Raw genomic sequence first — 22,847 nt, 5'->3', positions numbered from 1 at the left:
GTGACTGGGGCAAAGTGTTCTTTCTGGATAATTCAGGATACCCCCTCCGTCAAAACCTCTTCTGCTAACACTTTTCATCTTTGGTGACGTTATGAACTCCTCTGGTGACCTCTTTGTAACTGTGTCTTTTCTTTCAGGGACCGTTGACCTTCAGGGATGTGGCCATCGATTTCTCTCAGGAGGAGTGGGAATGCCTGGACCCAGCTCAGCGGAACTTGTACCTCGATGTGATGTTGGAGAACTACAGCAACCTGGCCTCCGTGGGTGAGGATGACTTCCTTCCCGAGTTCCTCCTCCATCCGCAGGATTTTCTTTCCTTTATTATTTTAACATCTCTATGGGCTTCTGCTTTCTGTGTTAGATTCTTGTTCTCGAGGAACAAATTGGGCCCTAGCTGGTTGGGCTCATTGGAGAGAGCACCGGTCTGCAGCCTGAAAGGACCCAGGTTTGATTCTAGTGAAAGGCCAATGCCAGGGTTGCTGGCTCACTCCCCAGGAGGGGGCGTGCAGGAGATATCCTATCAGTGATTCTCGTCATTGATGTTTCTCTCTTTCTCTCCCTCTCACTTCCTCTCTGAAAGCAATAAAATATATATATATATATATATATATATATATATATATATATATATATTTAAAATAGTAACATACTGGGGTCCTTGGAATAGAAAAGAAAGGCTTTGTGATGTATGTGAATTAGGAAGTCAGTGTTTGCACTCATTACATGTTGTCTACACTAATTAAGGTACTATCAGAAAGTAATATTTTGAAAAATCATTTTCTAGAATATTCTAATATTCTACCATGTCTTCTGACCAGAGGACAAACTGGATTGGAAGTGGGAAAGCCTCTATCAAAATTCACACTCCATTTTCTTTTATTATTATTTTTTAAAATTTCTTTATTGATTAAGGTATTACTATGTGTCCTCGTCCCCCCATTGTCCCCAACCCCCTCCCCCCTCCCTTCCCCTCACTGATGCCCTCACCCCCCTGTTGTCTGTGGCCATTGGTTAGGCTGTTCTTCACAATGGCTGCACCATTCTGTGTTTTCACCAGCCATGCACAAGGGTTCCTTTTTCTCTGCATCCTGGCTAGCATTTTGGTTTGTTGATTTGTTGATGATAGCGATTCTGACAGGTGGGAGATAGTACCGCATTGTCGTTTGATTTGCGTCTCTTGGATAATTAGTGACTTTGAGCATGTTTTCATATGTCTCTTTGCCTTCCTTCTGTCTACTTTTTAAAAAATATATATTTTATTAATTTTTGCAGAGAGGAAGGGAGAGGGATAGAGAGTTAGAAACACTGATGAGAGAGAAACATCGATCAGCTGCCTCCTGCACACTCTCTACTGGGGATGTGCCTTCAACCAAGGTACATGCCCTTGACCGGAATTGAACCTGGGACCCTTCAGTCCACAGGCCAATGCTCCATCCACTGAGCCAAACCAGTTAGGGCCCTTCTGTCTACTTTTTAAAAGTATCTATTTGGGTCCATTGCCCATTTTTTGATTGGGTTGTTTATCTTCCTTTTGTTAAGTTATATGAGTTCCCTATAAATGTTGGAGATTAAGCCCTTATCTTTGATAACATTGGCAAATACGTTCTCCCATGCGGTGGGCTTTCTTGTTTTCTTGATGGTTTCTTTTGCTGTGCAGAAGCTTTTTATTTTGATGTAGTCCCATTTGTTTATTTTCTCTTTAGTTTCCATTGCCCTAGGAAGAGTATCAGTAAAGAAATTGCTTTGGCATATGTCTGAGATTTTGCTGCCTGTGGATTCCTCTAGTATTTTTATGGTTTCCCGTCTTATGTTTAAGTCCTTTAACCATTTTGAGTTTATTTTTTTGTATGGTGTAAGTTGGTGGTCTAGTTTCTTTTTTTTTTTTTTTTTCATTGTATCTGTCCAATTTTCCCAACACCATTTATTGAAGAGACTGTCTTGACTCCATTGTGTGTTTGTGCCTCCTTTGTCGAATATTAACCCTTTGCACTCGCTTGCTTTTTTCTCGATTCCTTTATTCTAATGCTAACCGTGTCGAGTCACACTCGACATCCGAGTGCAAAAGGTTAATTGAGCATAGTGGTTTGGGTCAATTTCTGGGTTCTCTATTTTATTCCATTGATATGAAGGTCTGTTCTTGTGCCAGTACCAGGCTGTTTTGAGAACAATGGCTTTGTAATACAGCTTGAAATCTGGTATTGACATCCCATCTACTTTGTTCTTCTTTCTCAGGATTGCTGCAGGTATTCGGGGTCTTTTTTTATTCCAGATGAATTTTTGGAACGTTTGTTTTAGGTCTGTGAAATATGCTGTTAGCATTTTAATGGAGAGTGCATTGAATCTATAGATTGCTTTGGGTAGTATGGACATTTTGATGATGTTGATTTTACCAAACCATGAACAAGGTATTTTCTTCCATCTGTTTATATCTTCCTCTATCTCTTTCTTCATTGTCCTGTAGTTTTCCGCATATAGGTCTTTTACCTCCTTAGTTAAGATTATTCCTGGGTATCTTAATTATTTTGGTGCGATGGTAAATGGGATTGCTTTTTTAGTCTCTCTTTCTGTAAGTTCACTATTGGTGTATAGAAATGTCATAGATTTCTTGGCGTTAATTTTGTATCCTGCTAAATTGCTGAATTCCTTTACTAAGTCTAATAATTTTTTTTGATGGAGTCTTTAGGTATTTTCTATGTACAGTATCATATCATCTGCAAATAAGGACAGTTTTACTTCTTTTCGGTATGATGTTTGTAAAATACTTTCTCATAGTATTTTTATTTTAGTGATATTATATATTTGACTTTTCCTTCTTTCTGGCATTAACATTCATTTGCCATTCTTTTTTTTTTTTTTTTTTTCTTTAAGCAGGCTTAAATCACTTCAATTTTTTTGTATAAAATTATGTAGTGGCCAAGCTGGAGCCTGGGTCCTCTGCACAGAAATTCTGCTGTGGGTCTTTACAAGATGGTCAGTGAATTCCTGATAGGGAGACTTGGTGAACACAGTCTCTATCCAGAGATCTGGGGTGAGATAGCTTAGGTCTTAGAGGTGGCATCAAAGGTGGCCTTGGCGAAGTTGCTCAGGGTGGCAGTGAAGCCCCCGGCTGAGGTGTAGCAATCTTCAATACCAGCCATCATCAGCAACTTCTTAGGCACCGGGGCCGAGATAAGGCCGGTACTCCTGGAGGCAGGGATGAGACGCACCAGTACAGAGCCACAGCGGCCAGTCACCTTGCAAGGAACTGTGTGGGGCTTGCCAATCTTGTTTCCCCAGTAGCCTCGCTGCACAGGCACAATAGAGAGCTTGGCCAGGATAATGGCTCCACGGATGGCAGGGGCTACTTCCTTTGAGCGCTTAACACCCAGACCAACATGTCCATTGTAGTCCCAATGGCAACAAATGCCTTGAACCGGGTCCTCTGGCCAAAACGTGTCTGCTTTTGCACAGGCATGATCTTTAACACCTCATCCTTGAGGGATGACCCCAAGAAAAAGTTAATGCTCTCAGATTCCTTGATGGGCAAGGAGAATAGATAGATTTCCTCTAGGAATTTGATCTTTATATCCTTGACCAGCCGGCTTAGCTGGGGACAGGGATCCACTCCTTGTCCTCGGCCTTGCCTCCACGAGCTGCGCGGCCTCAGCCCCTGCCCCAACCCCGGTCCCGGATGCCACTGCCAAATCCTCCACGGAAGCCGCCTCGACCTTCTATTCCGGGGCCGCCGGGGTCTCCGGGCCCTCCCGCAGCACGAGCGTAATCTGCCATTTGGTGTTACATGGGAAAAGAAGAAGCTCATTTGCCACTCTTTTTGAGATAATTAATATATTTCCATTAATGTAGTGCCAGTTTGATTTTATCTATTTTGTTTTCCCGATGGTGCACTTTCCTTTCTTTCTTTTTTTTCATGACTTGCTATCTTTTGTTGAGATTCCTGAATTGTAAAGTAGCAGGCTTTTGAATACGCTTTTTATAGGAAGAAACAAATAATAACCATCTGTGGAACAAATTCTATATTCGGTCAACACTGCTTTCAGTATCTCTAATATTGGTTCCGTTGACTGTTTAATTTCCTAGTTGGAAATGTTCTGTTTTCTTCTCAAGCACACGATATCTTTCAGGCTTCATATACATCTTCAGTACCGCAGTCTATGGGGTGCTCCAACAATTTCTCACTATTTCTTTGTAGCAGCCTCTACAGGGCACTCACTCAGGGCACTCACCATGTACTGCCATTCTCTTCCCACTGTGTGTCATGCACAACAGACACTTGTTATTCAAGATGCTTCAAAACCGGGAAATCATTGAACAAGCACTTCCCTCATCTCTCTCTCTCTCTATTCAGTGAAGAAACTGAGAATTGGGAGTATTTTTATAATATGGCCATTGTGTGCCTGTGGGTTTCAGCAGGTATCATTGGCAAATGTGAGCTACTTTTTGTCCCTCCTTGATGTGAATTTTCCTCATGGTACCTATATTGAGCTTTCCATGAATCCTTTACTGGCTCTTGGAGTACTCAAAAATCATTTGGCCTATTGGTGCTGTTAATTTCAACGTACACTCACTTGAATGTCAAAACTGAAAATTTGATTTCTTTCAGCTATTTTGTCTGAAGATAACCAGGTCTTTATGCCAAAGTCCAGAGTACAAGATTTATTCTCTGAAAAAATACTGGTAAGATATGAAAGTTGTCACTTTGATAATGTACACTTAATGGAAGCCTTGGAGTTTCAGAAGAGTTTGATGAGAAGAGAGGGAATTAATATAAACAAAACTAATCTGGAATAGTTATCATAATAAAATTGTTCATACCTATAGAGGTCAAGTGTAGTATGCATTTGGGAAACCTCCAATTTTAAAGACAGTTCCATTAGCAGATCAATATGTTTCTGCATGTGAAGGTTGAAAACCACTTTTTACTGTTATGCATTATTGGAAAAGAAATATGGAAAAACTAGGAATTTGCATAGTCTGTAGTGTAAATAATCATTTGAATTGTTTAAAATGTAGGGTGGGATTATACTTTCATGCAATCATTTCTAAAATGTAGAGATTTATAATGTACCTATGAAATTTAAATGTACTCAGTTTGGGAATCTGATTAATATTATTACTTTTTTTAAGTATATTTTTATTAAATTCAGAGAGGTAGTGAGAGAGAGAAACAGCAATGATAAGAGAGAATCATTGATTGGCTTCCTCCTGCATGCCCACCATGAGGATTAAACCTGCAATCTGAGCATGTGCCCTGGATTGGAATTGAACCCGGGACCCTTTGGTCCTCAGGGAAATGCTCTGTCCACTAATCCAATGTAGCTAGGGCTTTTATTTTATTTTTTATTAAAAAATACATTTTATTGACTTTAGATAGGAAGGTAGAGGAAAAGAGAGGCAAACATCAATGATGAGAGACAGTCATTCCTTGACTGCCTCCTGCTTTCCTCATACTGGGGACCTATCCTGAACCCTGGGCTTATGCCCTGACCTGGAATGGAAACACAACCATCTTTTTCATAACATTGAAGCTCAACTACTAAGCTACGGTAGCTGCTAAATTTGGCAATCTTTTAAAAAAGGATTAATTGTTCTTCCTCTGACAATGTTTTGTATTTATTTTTTGTGGAGAATTTTAATAAATTAGGAAAGCTGTTTTTATACAACCATCTTCATTTAATGAGTATCACAAAATGGTTCCTTATTGAACAAGTGTACATGTTTAATGAAATTATTATGACTGTCACTAAAGGACTTTCTATCTCCCATTACTACCAGAATAAATATAATGGAGACCGAAGTTATCAATGGTATGAACATTGGAAAAGCTTTAAGCAAGAGTCATATCTTAATCATCATTGGAAAAGTGAGCTTGCAGAGAAACATAAAAATGAAAAAGTCTTCGACTCAAGGTCCAATCACAATATATGTAAGGTTATTCCTATTGTGGAGAAGACACACAAAGGAAGTAAATGTGTCCAGTCCTTTCAGCAGTCTTCAAATTACACTGAACAAGAGAATATTCATCCTGAGGAGGAGACTTACAAATGGAATCCTCGTGGTAGAATACCCAGTCAAATACTCAATCTAAATAAAATGAAAAAAATCCATAATGGAGAAAAACCTTATAAATGTAAAGATTCTGGTAAAACATCTAATTGGCCTTCAGAATGTACTCTAAATCAGGAAATTCATCCTGGAGAGAAGCCTTACAAATGTAAAGCATGTGGCAAAGCCTTTAAATGTCATTCATCTCTTATTGTACATAAGGGAAGAATTCATACTATTGCAAAATTTTCCAAACTCAAGGAAAATGGAAAAGGCTTTAGTCAGTCCTCAAGACATACTCAACATCATAGAAATGATACGGGAGAAAAGTCTTATAAATGTTCAGAATGTGACAAAACCTTTACCTGGCCCTCAACCCTTAGTATTCATCTGAGAATACACACTGGAGAGAAACCTTATGAATGTAATGAATGTGGCAAAGCCTTTAACCAGTCCTCACACCTTATTTATCATCAGAAAGTTCACACTGGCCAGAAGCCTCATAAATGTAGAGAATGTGGCAAAGCCTTCATTGCGTTATCAACCCTTTCTATCCATCAGAGAGTTCACACTGGCGAGAAGCCTTATAACTGTGGACAATGTGGCAAATCCTTCGGTAGAACGTCACACCTTGCTTATCATCAGAGAATTCACACTGGAGAGAAGCCTTATCAATGTAGAGAATGTGGTAAAGCCTTTAAACGCTCCTCAGACCTTATTCTGCATCAGAGAGTTCATACTGGAGAGAAGCCTTATCAATGTAGAAAATGTGGCAAAGCCTTTGCATTGTCCTCAAACCTTAATAAGCACCAGAGAGTTCACACTGGAGAGAAGCCTTATAAATGTAGAGAATGTGGCAAAGCCTTTGGTACATCCTCAAGCCTTGGTAATCATCAGAGAGTTCACACTGGAGAGAAGCCTTATAAATGTCAAGAATGTGGCAAAGCGTTTAGCCGGTCCTCATTCCTTATTAATCATCAGAGAGTTCACACTGGAGAGAAGCCTTTTAAATGTATAGAATGTGGTAAAGCCTATAGATGGTCCTCAGACCTTATTAAGCATCAGAGAGTTCACACTGGAGAGAAGCCTTATAAATGCAGAGAATGTGGGAAAGAATTTAGGTGCCCCTCAAACCTTACTAAGCATCAGAGACTTCACAAGGAGAAGCCTTATAAATGTAGAGAATGTGGGAAAGCCTTTGGTGGAAACTCACAACTTAGTAAGCATCAGACAGTTCACACTATAGAGAAGCCTCATAAATGCAGAGAATGTGGCAAAGCCTTCAGCTACCCCTCAAAACTTATTAAGCATCAGAGAGTTCATACTTGAGAGAAGCGTTATACATGTAGAGAATGTGGCAAATCTTTTGTCCACTCATACCTTACTAAGCATGAGAGAATTCATACTGGAGAGAAGTGTTATACATGTACAAAGTGTAACAAAGCTTTTATTCAGTGTGCCTGCTGCACTATACAGCAGAGTTCGTATTTGAGAGAAGTCTTACAGATGTGCTTTGTGTTGTCAGTCCTTGATCAGCAGTGAGAACTTACTGAGCATCACAGATTTCATACTGGAAAAACACATGAATGTGATAAATGTAAAAAAGCCTTTAAAAGCCACTCCGGTATTATTATACTTGAAAGACTTCATAAAAGAGAGACCAAACAAATGTAGAGAATGGGCTGGAGCCTTTACCCACAGCTCACAATTCACCACACATCAGTGATTTTAATAGTGAAGGGAAGCATTGCACTGTAGAAAATGTGAGAAAGCCTTAACCTGCTGTCAAACTCAACATTGCAGGAATTTTTCTAAAGAAACGACAGTAATATAAAGTTTTCATCTGAAGATTTCTCCATGGTTGAAACTTCATTGACAATGATAAAATGAGGTCTTACAAATTATGAGGCATATGTCAAAGTGTATGTCCTACAACATCTAATAATTATTACTGGATTGAGGTTTCACCAACATAAAGAATGTGACAAAGCTTACTCAGTATGCATCACTGACCATACATCAGCATTCATACTGGGGAGAAACTACAAATGTAAACATTGTCATGTAGTCTTTAATCAGCATCCCTAGCTTATTCCTCACATTGGAATTCATTCTAGAGGGATACCTTAAATCTCAAGAATGGGGAACTCATACTTAGACCTACAGCCTCAGTAAATTCTACATTCGTGATATAGGAGGAAGGGTTTTTGTTTAAAATGTAGTTTACAAAACTCCAAGGAATGTATGCCTTAAAGAGATTTTACAGATGTAAAAACTTTATGCAATTATGTAATTGATTATGAATTTCAAAGTATCACTGAATTCACACTAATTGGTAGCCAACATGCTTTTCAGGTATTATTCTAAGTCAGAATGTTTATTTAAATAGTGTCCTACAAACTTGAAATGTAGTTAGGGAATATTTATATGCTTGAATATATCAAAAGAATTGATGTTTTCGTATGTACAGTTACTTAGAGTGTTATCACATATTGAAATCATTTGAAGTCTTTTGAAAAGGAAATATTAATGTGATTTTAATCCCATATCACTTGATGCAGCTATGTTTTATTTCTGGTGTATGTGCTAGTGAAATCATGGGCTTGATTATTTCTGCCTTAAAGATCTGTGAGCTGTTGTATATTATATGGACTTCTCTTGTGTACACTTTCCCATGGACTATTCCCATACTACATTCTAAGGCGCAGTATTTTCTTCTTAGAGAATAATACTATTGAATAAATCTTTCTTTTTTTTTTTTTTTTACTGAATAAATCTTTTAAAATAATTCTCTGGTTTTGTAAATGATGTCATCAAAGTTACTTCCTTTTCTGTGCCACTGTTGTGTTCAGCTGAAAACTTTTTGAGATCATGTCAGTATATGGTTGTCACATTTAGGTGACTGACATACACTCAGGATGGTGCTGTCTGTATAATAAGAGTTTCCATAATTAAGAGAAATATTGCAATACCAGTAATATTGTTGTACCCAGGATGGAGACCTGGCATGAACTTTGTATGTGGGAGAGGACACTTTTCCCAGGCTACATTGCTGACTGAACTCAGAAAAATTAATTCTATTTCTTTCACATCCTATTTCCTTACTGTTCCTCTGGTTTTTCACTTTGTCTTCTATGCTGCCATTCTTTTTGCAGTGCTATGACCACAGCATGTAAAGCTCTTCCTGCCCCAAATCAGCCTTTCAAGCCCTTGTAGCTTCCACTCAGTAGTTTGGAGTTGACTAATGCAATGACTGACATTAGAATTTGGTGAATATTGTTCTTTCTTTTCATGAAGTTGGTGGGCTATTCATGCTGATGTGTATAGTTTTTAATATGAATATGAAGTTTTGGAATACCATAAATTGGCATTTGTGTATTTGTAATTGGAATGATTTTTCTTGTCCTGATTTTCATTGCAAACCTTAATTTCTCATTGTCATGCTGTTTTCTTCTTTATTGGAATGGAATTAACCCATGTTATATCAGTTTTATTCTAACTTTTAAAAATATATATTTTTATTGATTTGATAGATGAAGGGAGAGGGAGAGAGAGAGAGATAGAGACATCAATGGTGAGAGAGAATCATGGATCCCCTGCCTCCTGCATACCTCACACTGGGAATGGAGCCCTCAACCGGGGCCTATGCCCTGACCAGGAATAGAATTCTGACCTCCTGGTTCATAGTGCTATGCTCAACCACTGAACCACACCATCTAGCACATTTTATTCTTTTATTTTTTTATTTAATAAATCTTTATTCAGATTGTTATAACTCTTCCTCTCCCCCCCCCATAGCTCCCCTCCACCCGCTTCCCACCCCACCCTCTGCCCTTACCTCCCCCACACTGTCCTCATCCATATGTGTATAATAATTGTCCAGTCTCTTCTGGCACCCCCTACACCCCTTTTCCCCTGATACTTGTCAGTCCACTCCCTTTCTATGCCCCTGATTCTATTATATTCACCAGTTTATTTTGTTCATCAGATTTTTTATTGACTTTATTTTTATTTTTTAAATATATATTTTTTGTTGATTTTTTACAGAGAGGAAGGGAGAGGGTTAGAGAGCTCGAAACATCGATGAGAGAGAAACATCGACCAGCTGCCTCCTGCCACACCCCCTACTGGGGATGTGCCCGCAACCAACGTACATGCCCCTGACCGGAATCGAACCCGGGACCCTTCAGTCCGCAGACCAACGCTCTATTCACTGAGCCAAACCAGTTTCGGCTTGACTTGATTTTTAGATTCACTGTTTGATAGACATGTATTTGTTGTTCATAATTTTTAACTTTACGGTTTTCTTCTTCTGCCTCTTAAAGAATACCTTTCAGCATTTCATATAATACTGGTTTGGTGGTGATGAACTCCTTTAGCTTTTTCTTATCTGTGAATCTCTTTATCTGCCCTTCAATTCTGAATGATAGATTTGCTGGGTAGAGCAATCTTGGTTGTAGGTTCTTGCTATTCATCACTTTGAATATTTCTTGCCACTCCTTTCTGGCCTGCATAGTTTCTGTTGAGAAATCAGCTAACAATCGTATGGGTGCTCCCTTGTAGGTAATTAACTGTTTTTCTCTTGCTGCTTATAATCTCTCTTTGTCTTTTGCCCTTGGCATTTTAATTATGATGTGTCTTGGTGTGATCCTCTTCGGATTCCTTTTGTTTGGGCTTCTATGAACTTCCTGGACTTATAAGTCTATTTCTTTCACCAGGTGGGGGAAGTTTTTGGTCATTATTTCTTCAAATAGGTTTTCAGTATCTTGCTCTCCCTCTTCTGGCACCCCCATAATTCTGATGTTGGTACGCTTGAGGTTGTCCCAGAGGCTCCTTACACTATCTTCAAATTCTTGGATTGTTTTTTTCTTTACCTGTTGTGGGGTTTTTTTTTGCTTCTTTGTATTTCAAATCTTTGACTTGATTCTTGCGGTCCTATAATCTGCTGTTGTGTCTCTATAATATTTTTTATTTCAGTCAATATATGTTTAATTTCTAGTTGGTTCTTTTTCATATCCTCGAGGGTCTCACTTAATTTATTGGCCTTTTCTAGGAAATTCTTGAAAAATCCTATACCCGTGGATTTGAACTTTATATCCAGTCATTTGCTTTCCTCCATTTCTTTCATTTGTGATCTGTTTCTTTTTTTCCACATTTTCACTGCTTCCCTGAGTTGGTAGAGTAGCTTTGTGTGCTAGGTGTCCTATAGGGTGCAGTGGCTCAGCCTCCCCAGTTACCTGAGGTGGACATTTCCTGGTGCACCCCTTTGTAGACTGTATGCCCAGTCTTGTTGTAGTTAAGTCTTGATTGTTGTTGGTATCACTGGGAGGAATTGACCTCTAGGCCAATTGGCTGTAAGGATCAGCTGTGTCTACGCCGGGAGACAGCTTTATTCGCCAAGACTTGCAAAATTGCAAAAGCCTCTCTGCTCATCTTGGATGGGGTGGAGTTTCAGGGTGGAGCCAACAGCCTTGGCTTCCCGTAAGCCCCGCCCTATGAGGTTCCTGGGTCTCAGTGTCCCTAGGTAATCGCTGCAAGCACCTCTGAGAGAAAGATGCCCTCGAGTATTCCCGTTGCCAGATAGTCCAGTCTCTCCCCCAATGAATCTGGTTTCCCAGATTCTCACCGGAACTGGGGTTCAATGCAGTCAGAACTGGGGTTCAGCGCAGTCTGGAGCTTTTGTCTCCTTCCCACTAGAGCAATCCAACGGCACACTCAACAATCCGTCCTCTCTGCGTGCATTTGCGCGCGCTTCTTCGGACCTCTGCTTTTCGCCGCTCCCCTGCGTTTCCGCCTTACAATCCAGATTCCCCCTTTATGAGCCTGTGTCCCAGCGTCTCGCCCAGAACTGGGGTTCAGCGCAGTTCGGAGCTTTTATCTCCTTCCCACTGGAGAACGCCAGCCAGGCACTCGGCCTCCCCGTCCTCTCCGGCCCTGTCCTCTCCGCACGCATGTGTTTCCGTACCTCAGGCTTTTGCAGCTCCTCTGATTCTCCTTGTGGTTTTCTTTTTCCTTCCAGTTGTAGAATTTCTAGTCAGCCAGCTTTCCTGTGGTTCTGGATGATGTCCATTCTGTCTTTTAGTTGTAGTTTTGAAATTGTTGTGTGAGGCAGCAATTTAGGTGTTTACCTATGCCGCCATCTTGGTTTCTCCTATTTGTAGGACTTTGTGAAATAAGGATACTAGATGCTTCAAGATTTGTAACTTAAAATCACTTTTTTTATCTGATAGACTGTATTTTACCTGATGTGATAAAGTCTTTGAATTACACATTGTCATGCCATCTTTTGCTCCTTGCTTAGAAACTCGAGTGTACATTAGGATGATGACTAATTTATTTTGTGTTGCTGTCATATCTCGAACTTTACTGTAAAATCTGAAGTCATGAAGGCCTAGTCGTTTGGGCTCTGTGGATAGATTGCCAGCCTGAGACTAAAGAGTCCCAGGTTCGATTCCATTCAAGGGCACATGCCCAGGTTGCAGGCTCGACAGCATTGGGGGGCATGCAAGAGGCAACAGATTAATGGTTCTCTTTCATCATTGGTGTTTCTCTCTCCTCTGGAATCCATATATATGTATATATGTATATGTATGTATATGTATGTATATGTGTGTGTATATATATATATATATATATATATATATATATACATACATACATATACATATACATACTAGTGGCCTGGTGCACAAAATTCATGCACGGGAAGTGTGTGTCCCTCAGCCTGGCCCACACCCTTTCCAATCTGGGTCCCCTCGAAGGATGTCCTACTGCAGGTTTACAGGGATAGGGTGTAAACCGGCAATCGGAGATCCCTCACAATCTGCGATTGCTGGCTCCTAACCACTCACCTGCCTGCCTACCTGATTGCCCCTAACCACTCTACCTGCCGGCCTGCTCACCCCCAAATGCCCCCCCTGCCAGCCTGATAACCCCCAACGCCCCCCCACCAGCCTGATCACCCACAATTGCCATCCCGTCTTGGCCTCTAACCTCCTCAACCTCGGCCCCACCACCATGGCTTTGTCCAGAAGAAGATCCAGAAGGTCCTCCAGTCTAATTAGCATATTACCTTTTTATTACTATAGATATAGATATCTGTATATACTAATGGCCCAGTGCACGAAATTTGTGCATGGGGTGGGGGGGGGGTGGTGTCCCACAGCCCAGCCTGCACTCTCTTCAATCTGGGACCCCTTGAAGGATATCCTAGTGCCTGTTTACAGTGATCGGGCCTAAACCGGCAGTCGGATATACCTCTTGCAATCTGGGACTGCTGGCTCCTAACTGCTCACCTGTCTGCCTGCCTGCCTGATTGCCCCTAACCACTCTGCCTGCCAGCCTGCTCACCTCCAATTTCCCCCCGCCACCAGCCTGCTCGCCCCCAAATGCCCCCCTGCCAGCCTGATCACCCCCAACTTCCCCTGTGTCAGTGTGCTCACCCCTAACTGCCCCCCCTGCTGGCCCGCTCACCCCTAATTGCCCCCCTGCTGGCCTGCTCGCCCCCATCTTTCCTCCCCACTGGCCTGCTAGCCCCCAACTGCCCCCCCCGCTGTCCTGATAACCTCCAACTGACCCCCATTGATGTCCTGCTTGCCCCTAACTGGACCCCTGCTGCTCTGCTTACCCCAAATGGCCCTGCCCCACACTAGCCTGATCACCCACAACTGCCGTCCCATACTAGCCTGATCACCCACAACTGCCCACCCCTCTTGTCCTCTAGCCACCTCTACCTCAGCCCCTCTACCATGGCTTTGTCCAGAAGAATGTCGGGAAGGTCTCCTGGAAGGTCTCCCAGTCTACTTAGCATATTACCCTTTTATTAGTACAGAGAAAAGGCTAAGCGACCATCACATCCGAAACAACCAAACAGATGACTGAACCAGCTGTGTGGGGGGACCAGGCAAGCAGGAGGGTTAGTGAGGGACAACCAAATGACCGAGCATCAGGCTGCATGGAGTGACCAGCCCCACAGGGGGTTAGTGAGAGGGGACCAAATGACTGAGCAACAGGCTGCATGGGGCCACCAGGCCCATGGTGGGGGGAGTTGTGGGCAACCACACCAGCAAGGGGGGGTATTGAGGGGTGACCAGGCCAGCAGAAGTGTGATCAGGAAGGCAGCCAGGTGAGCAGTTAGGAGCCTATGGTCCAGGATCGGGCCTAAACCGGCAGTCAGACATCCCTCGAGGGGTCCCTGATTGGAGAGGGTGCAGTCTTGGCTGAGGGGACACCCCTGTGCACGAATTTCATGCACTGGGCCTCTAGTATATATATAAAAGAATAGCTGTGGGAAAGAACTGCTTAGCTTGGGGGGAAAAATCCTAAGTCATGAAGATTTAACCCTATGTTTTTATCTAAGAGTTCTTACATTTAGCTCACATATGGTTTCTATGTCTTGGATACGTTATAACCATTTTTATTTCAGTCACCTGCCCAATGAGAGGCCCTAGCTGAACACCAAGGTTTCTGTGAAAAGGACGTACAGTGTGGGGATGCTTGTTCCTGCATTAAGAAGGGTTTGGCAATCTGGAGAAAGGCTGTGTGTAACTTAAGAGTCCAGAGACAAAAGATAATTTTGAAAGGCATTGGGGTCAGAGGGGCCTAGCTAAAGGAGGTAAGTTCTCCTGGTCTCAGGACCCCTTGCTTTTTATTAACACAAATTGTCCTAACGCAAAGTGGAGATATACACTTCAATGGGTAGGGTTTCCTACAGAAGCATTTTCAGATTGGGGACTAGCCTACAGCTGTTCAGTTGTTTGGCCAGTAGGAGGTAATAACATGTAGATTAAGATGCCCTGGGCTGTCGGCCAACAAACAATTTAATGCATCCTGTTCAGGTTTGGGGAAATGCCTTCAGCCATTCCCAACAGGTAACAATATATGTGACTCAGTCCTCGTTGAGTCCCCAAGTTCTGTCAACCTTTCGATGAAACTCTTGCAGTTATGGCATGCTAGAACTGGCTTCCGGCATTTCCCCTTTTGGAATTTTTTAAATTTAACAAGAGGGTAAAATTTATGTTTTAAGATTTTCAAATTAAATGGAAAGGACAAAGTTCTATTAAGTCCCTTTAAATTGCTGTTAGTCATTAAAGGAATCAGTTTGCAGTCAGTTTCTTTCTGGGCCAACAGTTCTTAGAGTCCCAACTTCAATGTCCAACAGTTCCTTATGTGTACATGTCAACAATGATATTCTAGTTCTGGATGGTGGACAAATGGTGGCGATGCAGGTCCAACCTTCTCTGGTTTGTTCCTGGGCAACTTGCAGCGAAGCACAGCTGCTGACTCTTAGCAGGGCAAGGCATCTTCACCATCTTAATTTCTGGACTGCTTTTCCTCTGTTCTTTGGGGCCACTGCTATTTGTGTGGCAGGAGCAGTCAGGTCAGTTCCTCTCTGGGATCCGTTGATGTAGGAATCCACAGGGACTTGGGGAGTTTTCTGGAAATATACAAACATTGTCTCGACCAAAAGTTAATAAATGAATATTTTCTATAAATTAGACTTGGGATTCTTTCTCATTTTTGCCCAAACAATTTTCCTTTGGCTTATTTTGACATTATGTGTGTTTTCATGGATGTCTTGCTATCAGCATTACAAAGAAAAATAATTTTCAAAGTAAAAAATTTAAAGCTTATTGTCATTTTCTTACAGGATATTTATCCACTAGCCCCCTTTTTTAAATTTAAATATTAGGAGGCTTTTGGAAATTTTACAATGTAGTCATTTCTTTAAAATATATTTTTATTGATTTCAGAGAGGAAGGGAGAGGGAGAGATAGAAACATCAATGATGAAAGAGAATCATTGATTGGCTGCCTCCTGCAGTACCCCCACTGGGGATCGAACCCGCAACCCAGGCATGTGCTCTGACTAGAATTGAACCCTGGACCCTTGAGTCCGCAGGTTGATGCTCCATTCACTGAGCTAAACCAGCCAGGGCTACAATGCAGTCTTGATAATTTTTTTTTCAAATATGTTTTATTGATTTTTTACAGAGAGGAAGGGAGAGGGATAGAGAATTAAAACATCGATGAGAGAGAAACATTGATTAGCTGCCTCCTGCACACCTCTCACTGGGGATGTGCCCGCAACCAAGGTACATGCCCTTGACCGGAATTGAACCCAGGACCTCTCAGTCTGCAGGCCAACGCTCTATCCACTGAGCCTAACTGGTCAGGGCAGTCTTGATAATTTTTAATTTTAATTTTCTGCATAGACATATGACTGCTTTGGATTCATTGCATGTTAAGCAAGTTTACTATGAGACGAACCATTAGTAAAAAAATTAGTTAATACTTCAGGAGCAGTTTCCTGTCCAGTACAATTAAGTTTTCTTCAATATTCACTTATTTAAATTAGCCAATTTAAATCAATCTGAAATAAGGTTAATGTATTTACTAATTTACTTTAACCTTACTTGTCCTAGGTTATCGATAGTAAATAACATGAATTAAATTTCTGCAATTAGTCTTAGAGTAATTTTACATAAACTTTGTCAGAGGCAGAAACACAGATTATTTAGCTTTTGAGGCCTAATATACATACTTTTAATTATAATTTTTCAGACCTTTGAAGGAAGCCTCTCTTTATTTCCTTCCAAAATAATTTCCATGCTAGCTTAGAGGGTTTCATTTAAAAATCTTTGTCTTTCTTTTTTATACCAAGCAACAAGTGTAACAAACATGGTTGCTTTTTGGTGGGTGTTGAATGATAGTGCCAGGCCATGTCACATTAAACTACTTCTTTTAAATTCATGGTGACTATTATTATTGTCAGTTTTGGTATTTTAACAACAATCTTTAGTTTATCCTGTAAATATTATTGGAAGAGATTTCTAAATTTTAAAATTTCTCCTTTTTATTAAGCTTAGAATTGTATTTTTAAAGAGTATCCCCTTTGGTTTATTTGCATATGGGATTATGGGAGGTCTCAGTAACTTTCTTAGAAGACTTAACAATATTTCTTACAAAAATATTGGCTTCTTATATAACTTAATTTATAAGAGACCTTGATTATATTTTTAAAAGCTAATTTATGCCCTAACCTGTTTGGCTCAGTGGATAGAGTGTCAGCCTGCAGACTGAAAGGTCCCAGGTTTGATTCTGGTCAAGGGCATGTACCTGGGTTGCAGGCACATCCCCAGTAGGATGTGTGTAGGAGGCAGCTGATCGATATTTCTCTCTCACTGATGTTTCTAACTCTCTATTCCTCTCCCTTTCTGTAAAAAATCAATGAAATATATTAAAAATAAAATAAGCTAATTTATTGTATTTAGTAATTAAAGTAGGAATTTTAAAAATATATATTTTATTAACTTTTTACAGAGAGGAAGGGAGAGGGATAGAGAGTTAGAAACATTGATGAGAGAGAAACATCAACCAGCTGCCTCCTGCACACCCCCTACTGGGGATATGCCTGCAACCAAGGTACATGCCCTTGACTGGAATCGAACCTGGGACCTCTCAGTCCGCAGGCCAACGCTCTATCCACTGAGCCAACCAGTCACAGCTAAAGTAGGTATTTTTATTTAAAAAGTGAAGCAAGTAAATTTAGTAAACTTATACGTCTGATTTACAAAGCTCAAACGCATCCCACCTCCAGCCTATTTAAAATGCAGGCGGCTAGAAGCTTTTGTTATTAAAATTCTGCCTTAAAATTCTGCTGTTGGATTTTAGGAAATATTTTGTTTCTTTATTTTGCCCTCCTTAGAGGTTAATACCTTCATAACATTTAAAATATATGTTTATAAGTAAAATATAGTTATTAATTTTATTTGATAAAGCTTTCCATGTGATTTCAAATATATTAGATTGGCTAAACTTAAAATATTTCTTTTAAGAAGAGAGAACAATCTCTTTGAATTACTCCGGGCCCTTGGAGTTTTCCAAAAATCATCCCTTGGTTAAAGCCTTGAAATTTAACTTGGAAAGACCATCAAATATATATATATGATTTAAATATTATAATACTTTTTATAATTATCTTAAAATATATCAAATTTAAACTGGTTTTAGTATTAAAATTGTCAGTTGGGATCATAAAATTAATCCTTGTCATTTAATTAGACCAAAGTTGACACTTTACTACACTTGGTATATTAATATATTTTAAACTATTAATTTCTTTAGAGAAAAATACAAGAATTGTTATCTCAAAAGTAATTTTGTATACTTTAGGCATTTAGTTACCACAATCACATAATTTCTCCCAATTTAATATGAATCTTGAACTGACAGAGCAGGGAAGTCAAATATTTAGAAATTCTTGATTAGTAACACTTTTATATATATATATATATATATATATATATATATATATATATATATATATATATATATATAAAATATATTTTATTGATTTTTTACAGAGAGGAAGGGAGAGGGATAGAGAGCTAGAAACATCGATGAGAGAGAAACATTGATCAGCTGCCTCCTGCGCACCCCCTACCGGGGATGTGCCCACAACCAATGTACATGCCCTTGACCGGAATCGAACCTGGGACCTTTCAGTCCACAGACTGACGCTCTATCCACTGAGCCAAACCGGTTTCGGCTAGATTCTCTCTTTAGGAGCACAGAAATCCCAGACACATTTCTAAATTTTGTAAAACTTTTCATGGCGAGAATGAGACATTAAATTAGCATACTCAGGGAGTGGGCATCCATATTGCATTGCCAGATGTCTCCCTTCCCCCACCTCCTGCTTGCTTTGGGGAAAGATTCAGTAACAGACCTGGCCACGTATCTTTTCCCAATTAAAGGCATGCTTAATAGATAAAGATAGATTTTAAAGTTTTTCCTATCTCGCTTTCCAAAGTAATAACTAGCACCCAAGGTGACCTTAGCCAAATTTTGCTTTCCCCAACGAGTTCTCCTATAATTTTCAAACAAAGCTGTAAGTAGTCTTTTTGTGGGAGAGTTTATAGCTCTGCCTTCTCCAGCCACCTTTTTTTTTTAAAATATATTTTATTGATTTTTTACAGAGAGGAAGGGAGAGGGATAGAGAGCCAGAAACATCGATGAGAGAGAAACATCGATCAGCCGCCTCCTGCACACCTCCCACTGGGGATGTGCCCGCAACCAAGGTACATGCCCTTGACCGGGAATCGAACCCGGGACCCTTCAGTCCGAAGGCCGACGCTCTATCCACTGAGCCAAACCGGCCAGGGCTCCAGCCACCTTTGAATCACTCCACACCAGAGGCAGAGTCGGCAGCGGGGTTTTATTTCTTTTTACAGATTTTCCATTCCAAATATGAATTAAGAGTTTAATTTGAACAAGAAACTACATTTTTCAAAAAGTACCTTTGGATATTCCAATTTGTTTATAATTTTGCCTTTTAACCGAATTCTTCCCCATTATAATCTGACTTAAACACAAAGTATCACCCATGCACTTGCGATCTGTGGGCTTCCCAAGCTGACGTGGGCTCAACACACAGTTAGTCTTACCACCATCACTGGTGTTGTTTTATCTGCTCAGGCGAATACTTCATCTCCAAATTGTCCATATTACAGGCTCCAATTAATGCCAGACGTTGGCACAATTTAACACCGGTGTGTCTTGATCCAGCATCTAGAAGGTTTCTGGAATCTGGAAATGGGCTGTGCTAGATTAAGTAAGAGTCCAGAGACAAAAGAAAATTTTGAAAAGCATTGGGGGTCAGAGGAACCTAGGCAAAGGAGCTAAGTTCTTCTTGTCTCAGGACCCCTTGCTTTTTATTAGCACAAATTGTCCTAAGGCAAGGTGGAGATATACACTTCAAAGGGTAGGATTTCCTACAGAAGCTATGTCAAATTGGAGAATAGCCTACAGCTGTTCAGGTGTTTGGTTAGTAGGAGGCAATAACATGTAGATTTAAGATGCCCCGGGCTGTCTGCCAGCCAACAATCAATTTAATGCATCTTTTTCAGGTTTGGGGAAATGCCTTCAGCCATTCCCAACAAGTGACAATATTTGTGACTCAGACCTTGTTGAGTCCCCAAGTTCCATCAACCTTTCGATGAAACTGTTGCAATTATGATATGCTGGAACTGGCTTTTGGCAGTGCAGAGAATAACAAATATTTACTGTTCAAATATCATGTTCATGATACATTTTAACATGTATCATGAACAATTTAAAACCCCTCTTTTAACCTTAGTTCTATCTCTGAACTTTCCATTTTGTTACCAGTTATTAATAATTTTGAGTCAGAAACACCCTAATTCTATTCTGTAACCTCAAATGCATTCATAAAATCAGGCAAAGGCTGTTTCGTCTATCAGTATTGTGTGTGTTTTTCTTAGGTTTCTGAGCATTTGTGCACATTAATACATCAGTGCACATGTAGTCTCTTATTTCCTGGTTTGTGTAGAGCTGCCAGGGCATCCATCCAGGTGGGGCCCCTAAGCAATCCTTACTGACCAACCTGGCTGGTAGTCCAGAACGTATTTGCAGGCTCTAGTCCATGTGTGAATAGACACCCCTTCTCAACGTGATCACCTCACCAAAGTAACTGAGTTCCTCGTTACTGCCTCATGCAGAGATGTGTGGTAAGGATGTAAATTTCCTTATCTATACTAATAAAAGGGTAATATGCTAATTAGACTGGGAGACTTTCCAGGAGACTGGACATCCTTCCGGAAAAGCCATAGTGGCAGGGCCGAGGCAGAGGCAGTTAGGAATGAGTAGACCGTAATGGGGGCTGTTGGGGGTGAGTAGACTGGCAGGGGTGACAGTTTGGGGCTAGCAGGTCGGCAAGGGAGGGCAGTTGGACGTGAGCAGGCTGACAGGGGGCACAGTTTGGGGCGAGCAGGTTGGCAGGGGTGGGCAGTTGGGGGTGATCAGGCCAGCAGGGGGCGAAGTTGGAGGTGAGCAGGCTGGCCGGGGAGGGTGCAGTTGGAGCTGAGCAGGTTGGTGGGGGCAAACACACCGGCAGGGGAGGGCAGTTGGGGGCAAGCAAACTGGCCGCAAGGGCAGTTATGGGTGATCAGACTGGAGGGGGTCCGTTGGGGGCGATCAGGTCGGCAGGCAGGGTGGTTAGGGGCAATCAGGCAGGCAGGCAGGTAAGCGGTTATGAGCCAGCGGTCCCTGATTGCGAAAGGGATGTCCGACTGCTGGTTTAGGCTACTAGTGTGAACATAAAAGGAAACAGGAAAGCTAGCTTTCAAGTTTTTACTGGCTCCATTTAAACCCAAAATAATGATAAGTTTGAAATACACAAGCTAATACTCATTATTCTGTGTGCTCTGGAAATTCTCAGGATGGTGCTGGTGGAGTTTGCATCAACCAGATTGCATGTGTATGTTCCACAGACATTTCTAAAAGCTTATTTCCAATGGAGGGCCTCCTGGTTTTCTCGTAAATAATATGAGATTTTTAAAATTAAAAGTACTTTATTCTAATATTTTAAGGTTTTATAATTTTATGTATTTTTACTTTTTATTTTATTTTAATTTTATTGCCCCCTTATTTTTAATTTTTTAAAAATTTATTGAATGTAGAGAGGAAAGGAGAGGGTGAGAGAGAGAAACATCATTGGTGAGAGAGAATCATCGATCCACCACTTCTTGTATACCCCACAAAGGAAATAGTGCCCTCAACTGGGGCATGTGCCCTGACCAGGAATGGAACCATGACCTCCTGAGCAATACCATCTAGGCAGATTTTATCATTTTAATTAATTAAAGGCTTATGCTGAGATAGATTGAAAATTTGGATGATACATTGCTATTGGACAAAAACAAACAAACAAACAAACAAATAAAAAACCCCACGTTCCCAGGATTCAGCTTACTCCCATTCATGTCTACTCACTACACAGAGAATCTCCCTGCATAGTGAGTAGACATGTCTATAGATGGAATCTTTTTCAATGAAACATACTTCATATTAGATATTTACTAACATATTGTGGTAAAAAAAATTTTGGGGGTACATAGGGATATGTAATTATTGGATATTGATCAATGGTGCTGCTCCTTTTTGTGCTTACATTGTAGATAATGTACCACCATACAAAATGTTGCAGAATTAATGATTCCTTTCTTCTTCTTGTTTATTTTGAACCCCTGGATATGCCTCAATCTGGGATCAAACCAACAATCTTGGGACATTGGGATGGCGCTCCAACCAGCAAAATTACTCCTTGGCCAGGACAAAATTAATGAATTTTTTGTTGTTGTGGATCCTCACCGGAGGCTATTTTTCCATTGATTTTTGAGAGAGTGAAAGGAAAGGGGACAGAGAGAGGGAAACATCATTGTCAGAGAGACACATCTCTGACAGGTAGCCTCCTGCACAGGCCTTGGATCCACCCTGCAAGGTAAGTACGTCTCATTTATTGGAATCAAATCCAGGACTCTTAAGTCCATGAACCTTTGCTGTATCCACTGAGCAACACCTGATATGGCCAGAATTAATGATTATTGAGCTAAAAATATATCCCAATGTTTTTTTCACTGTATATATTTGACAGGTTTGTTATGCATGTGTGACAGATCATTCAGAAATAGAAAACAAAATAAAAAATAGGGGATTCGGCCGAAACCAGTTTGGCTCAGTGGATAGAGCGTCAGCCTGCTGACTGAAAAGTCCCAGGTTCGATTCCGGTCAAGGGCACATACCTTGGTTGCGGGCACATCCCCAGTAGGAAGTGTGCAGGAGGCAGCTGATCGATGTTTCTCTCTCATTGATGTTTCTAACTCTCCCTTCCTCTCTGTAAAAAAATCAATAAATTATATATTTTTTTAAAATAGGGGATTCGGGGGTGGGGTGCAACAAAATAGGTTATAATCCTATATAATAAAAGTCTAATGCATGCCCTAA

The 22,847-nt window shown here is 40.7% G+C and overlaps 1 protein-coding gene and 1 pseudogene across 9 annotated transcripts in view; one reads left to right on the top strand and one right to left on the bottom strand.

The window, feature by feature from the left end:
* LOC307116464 (uncharacterized protein) overlaps window positions 1-22,847 on the top strand; it is a 204,750-nt gene that overhangs the window by 27,085 nt on the left and 154,818 nt on the right. Inside the window, exon 2 of one of the 8 annotated variants that reach the window (XM_079800482.1) lies at window positions 138-264. The exons of the other annotated variants lie outside the window; for them this stretch is intronic. Within the exon in view, the coding sequence (XP_079656608.1) occupies window positions 138-264 (127 nt within the window). The remainder of the gene's footprint in view (window positions 1-137; window positions 265-22,847) is intronic. 8 annotated transcript variants of the gene reach the window in all.
* LOC307092428 (small ribosomal subunit protein uS5-like) lies at window positions 2,884-3,768 on the bottom strand (annotated as a pseudogene). The gene has a single exon. The product of its transcript is annotated as a small ribosomal subunit protein uS5-like (transcript).

This window comes from Cnephaeus nilssonii, assembly GCF_951640355.1.
Source record: "Cnephaeus nilssonii genome assembly, chromosome: 20".
Lineage (NCBI taxonomy): Eukaryota > Metazoa > Chordata > Mammalia > Chiroptera > Vespertilionidae > Cnephaeus > Cnephaeus nilssonii.
Note: the sequence above shows the minus strand (reverse complement) of the source record. Positions and strands in the feature narration are given on the sequence as shown.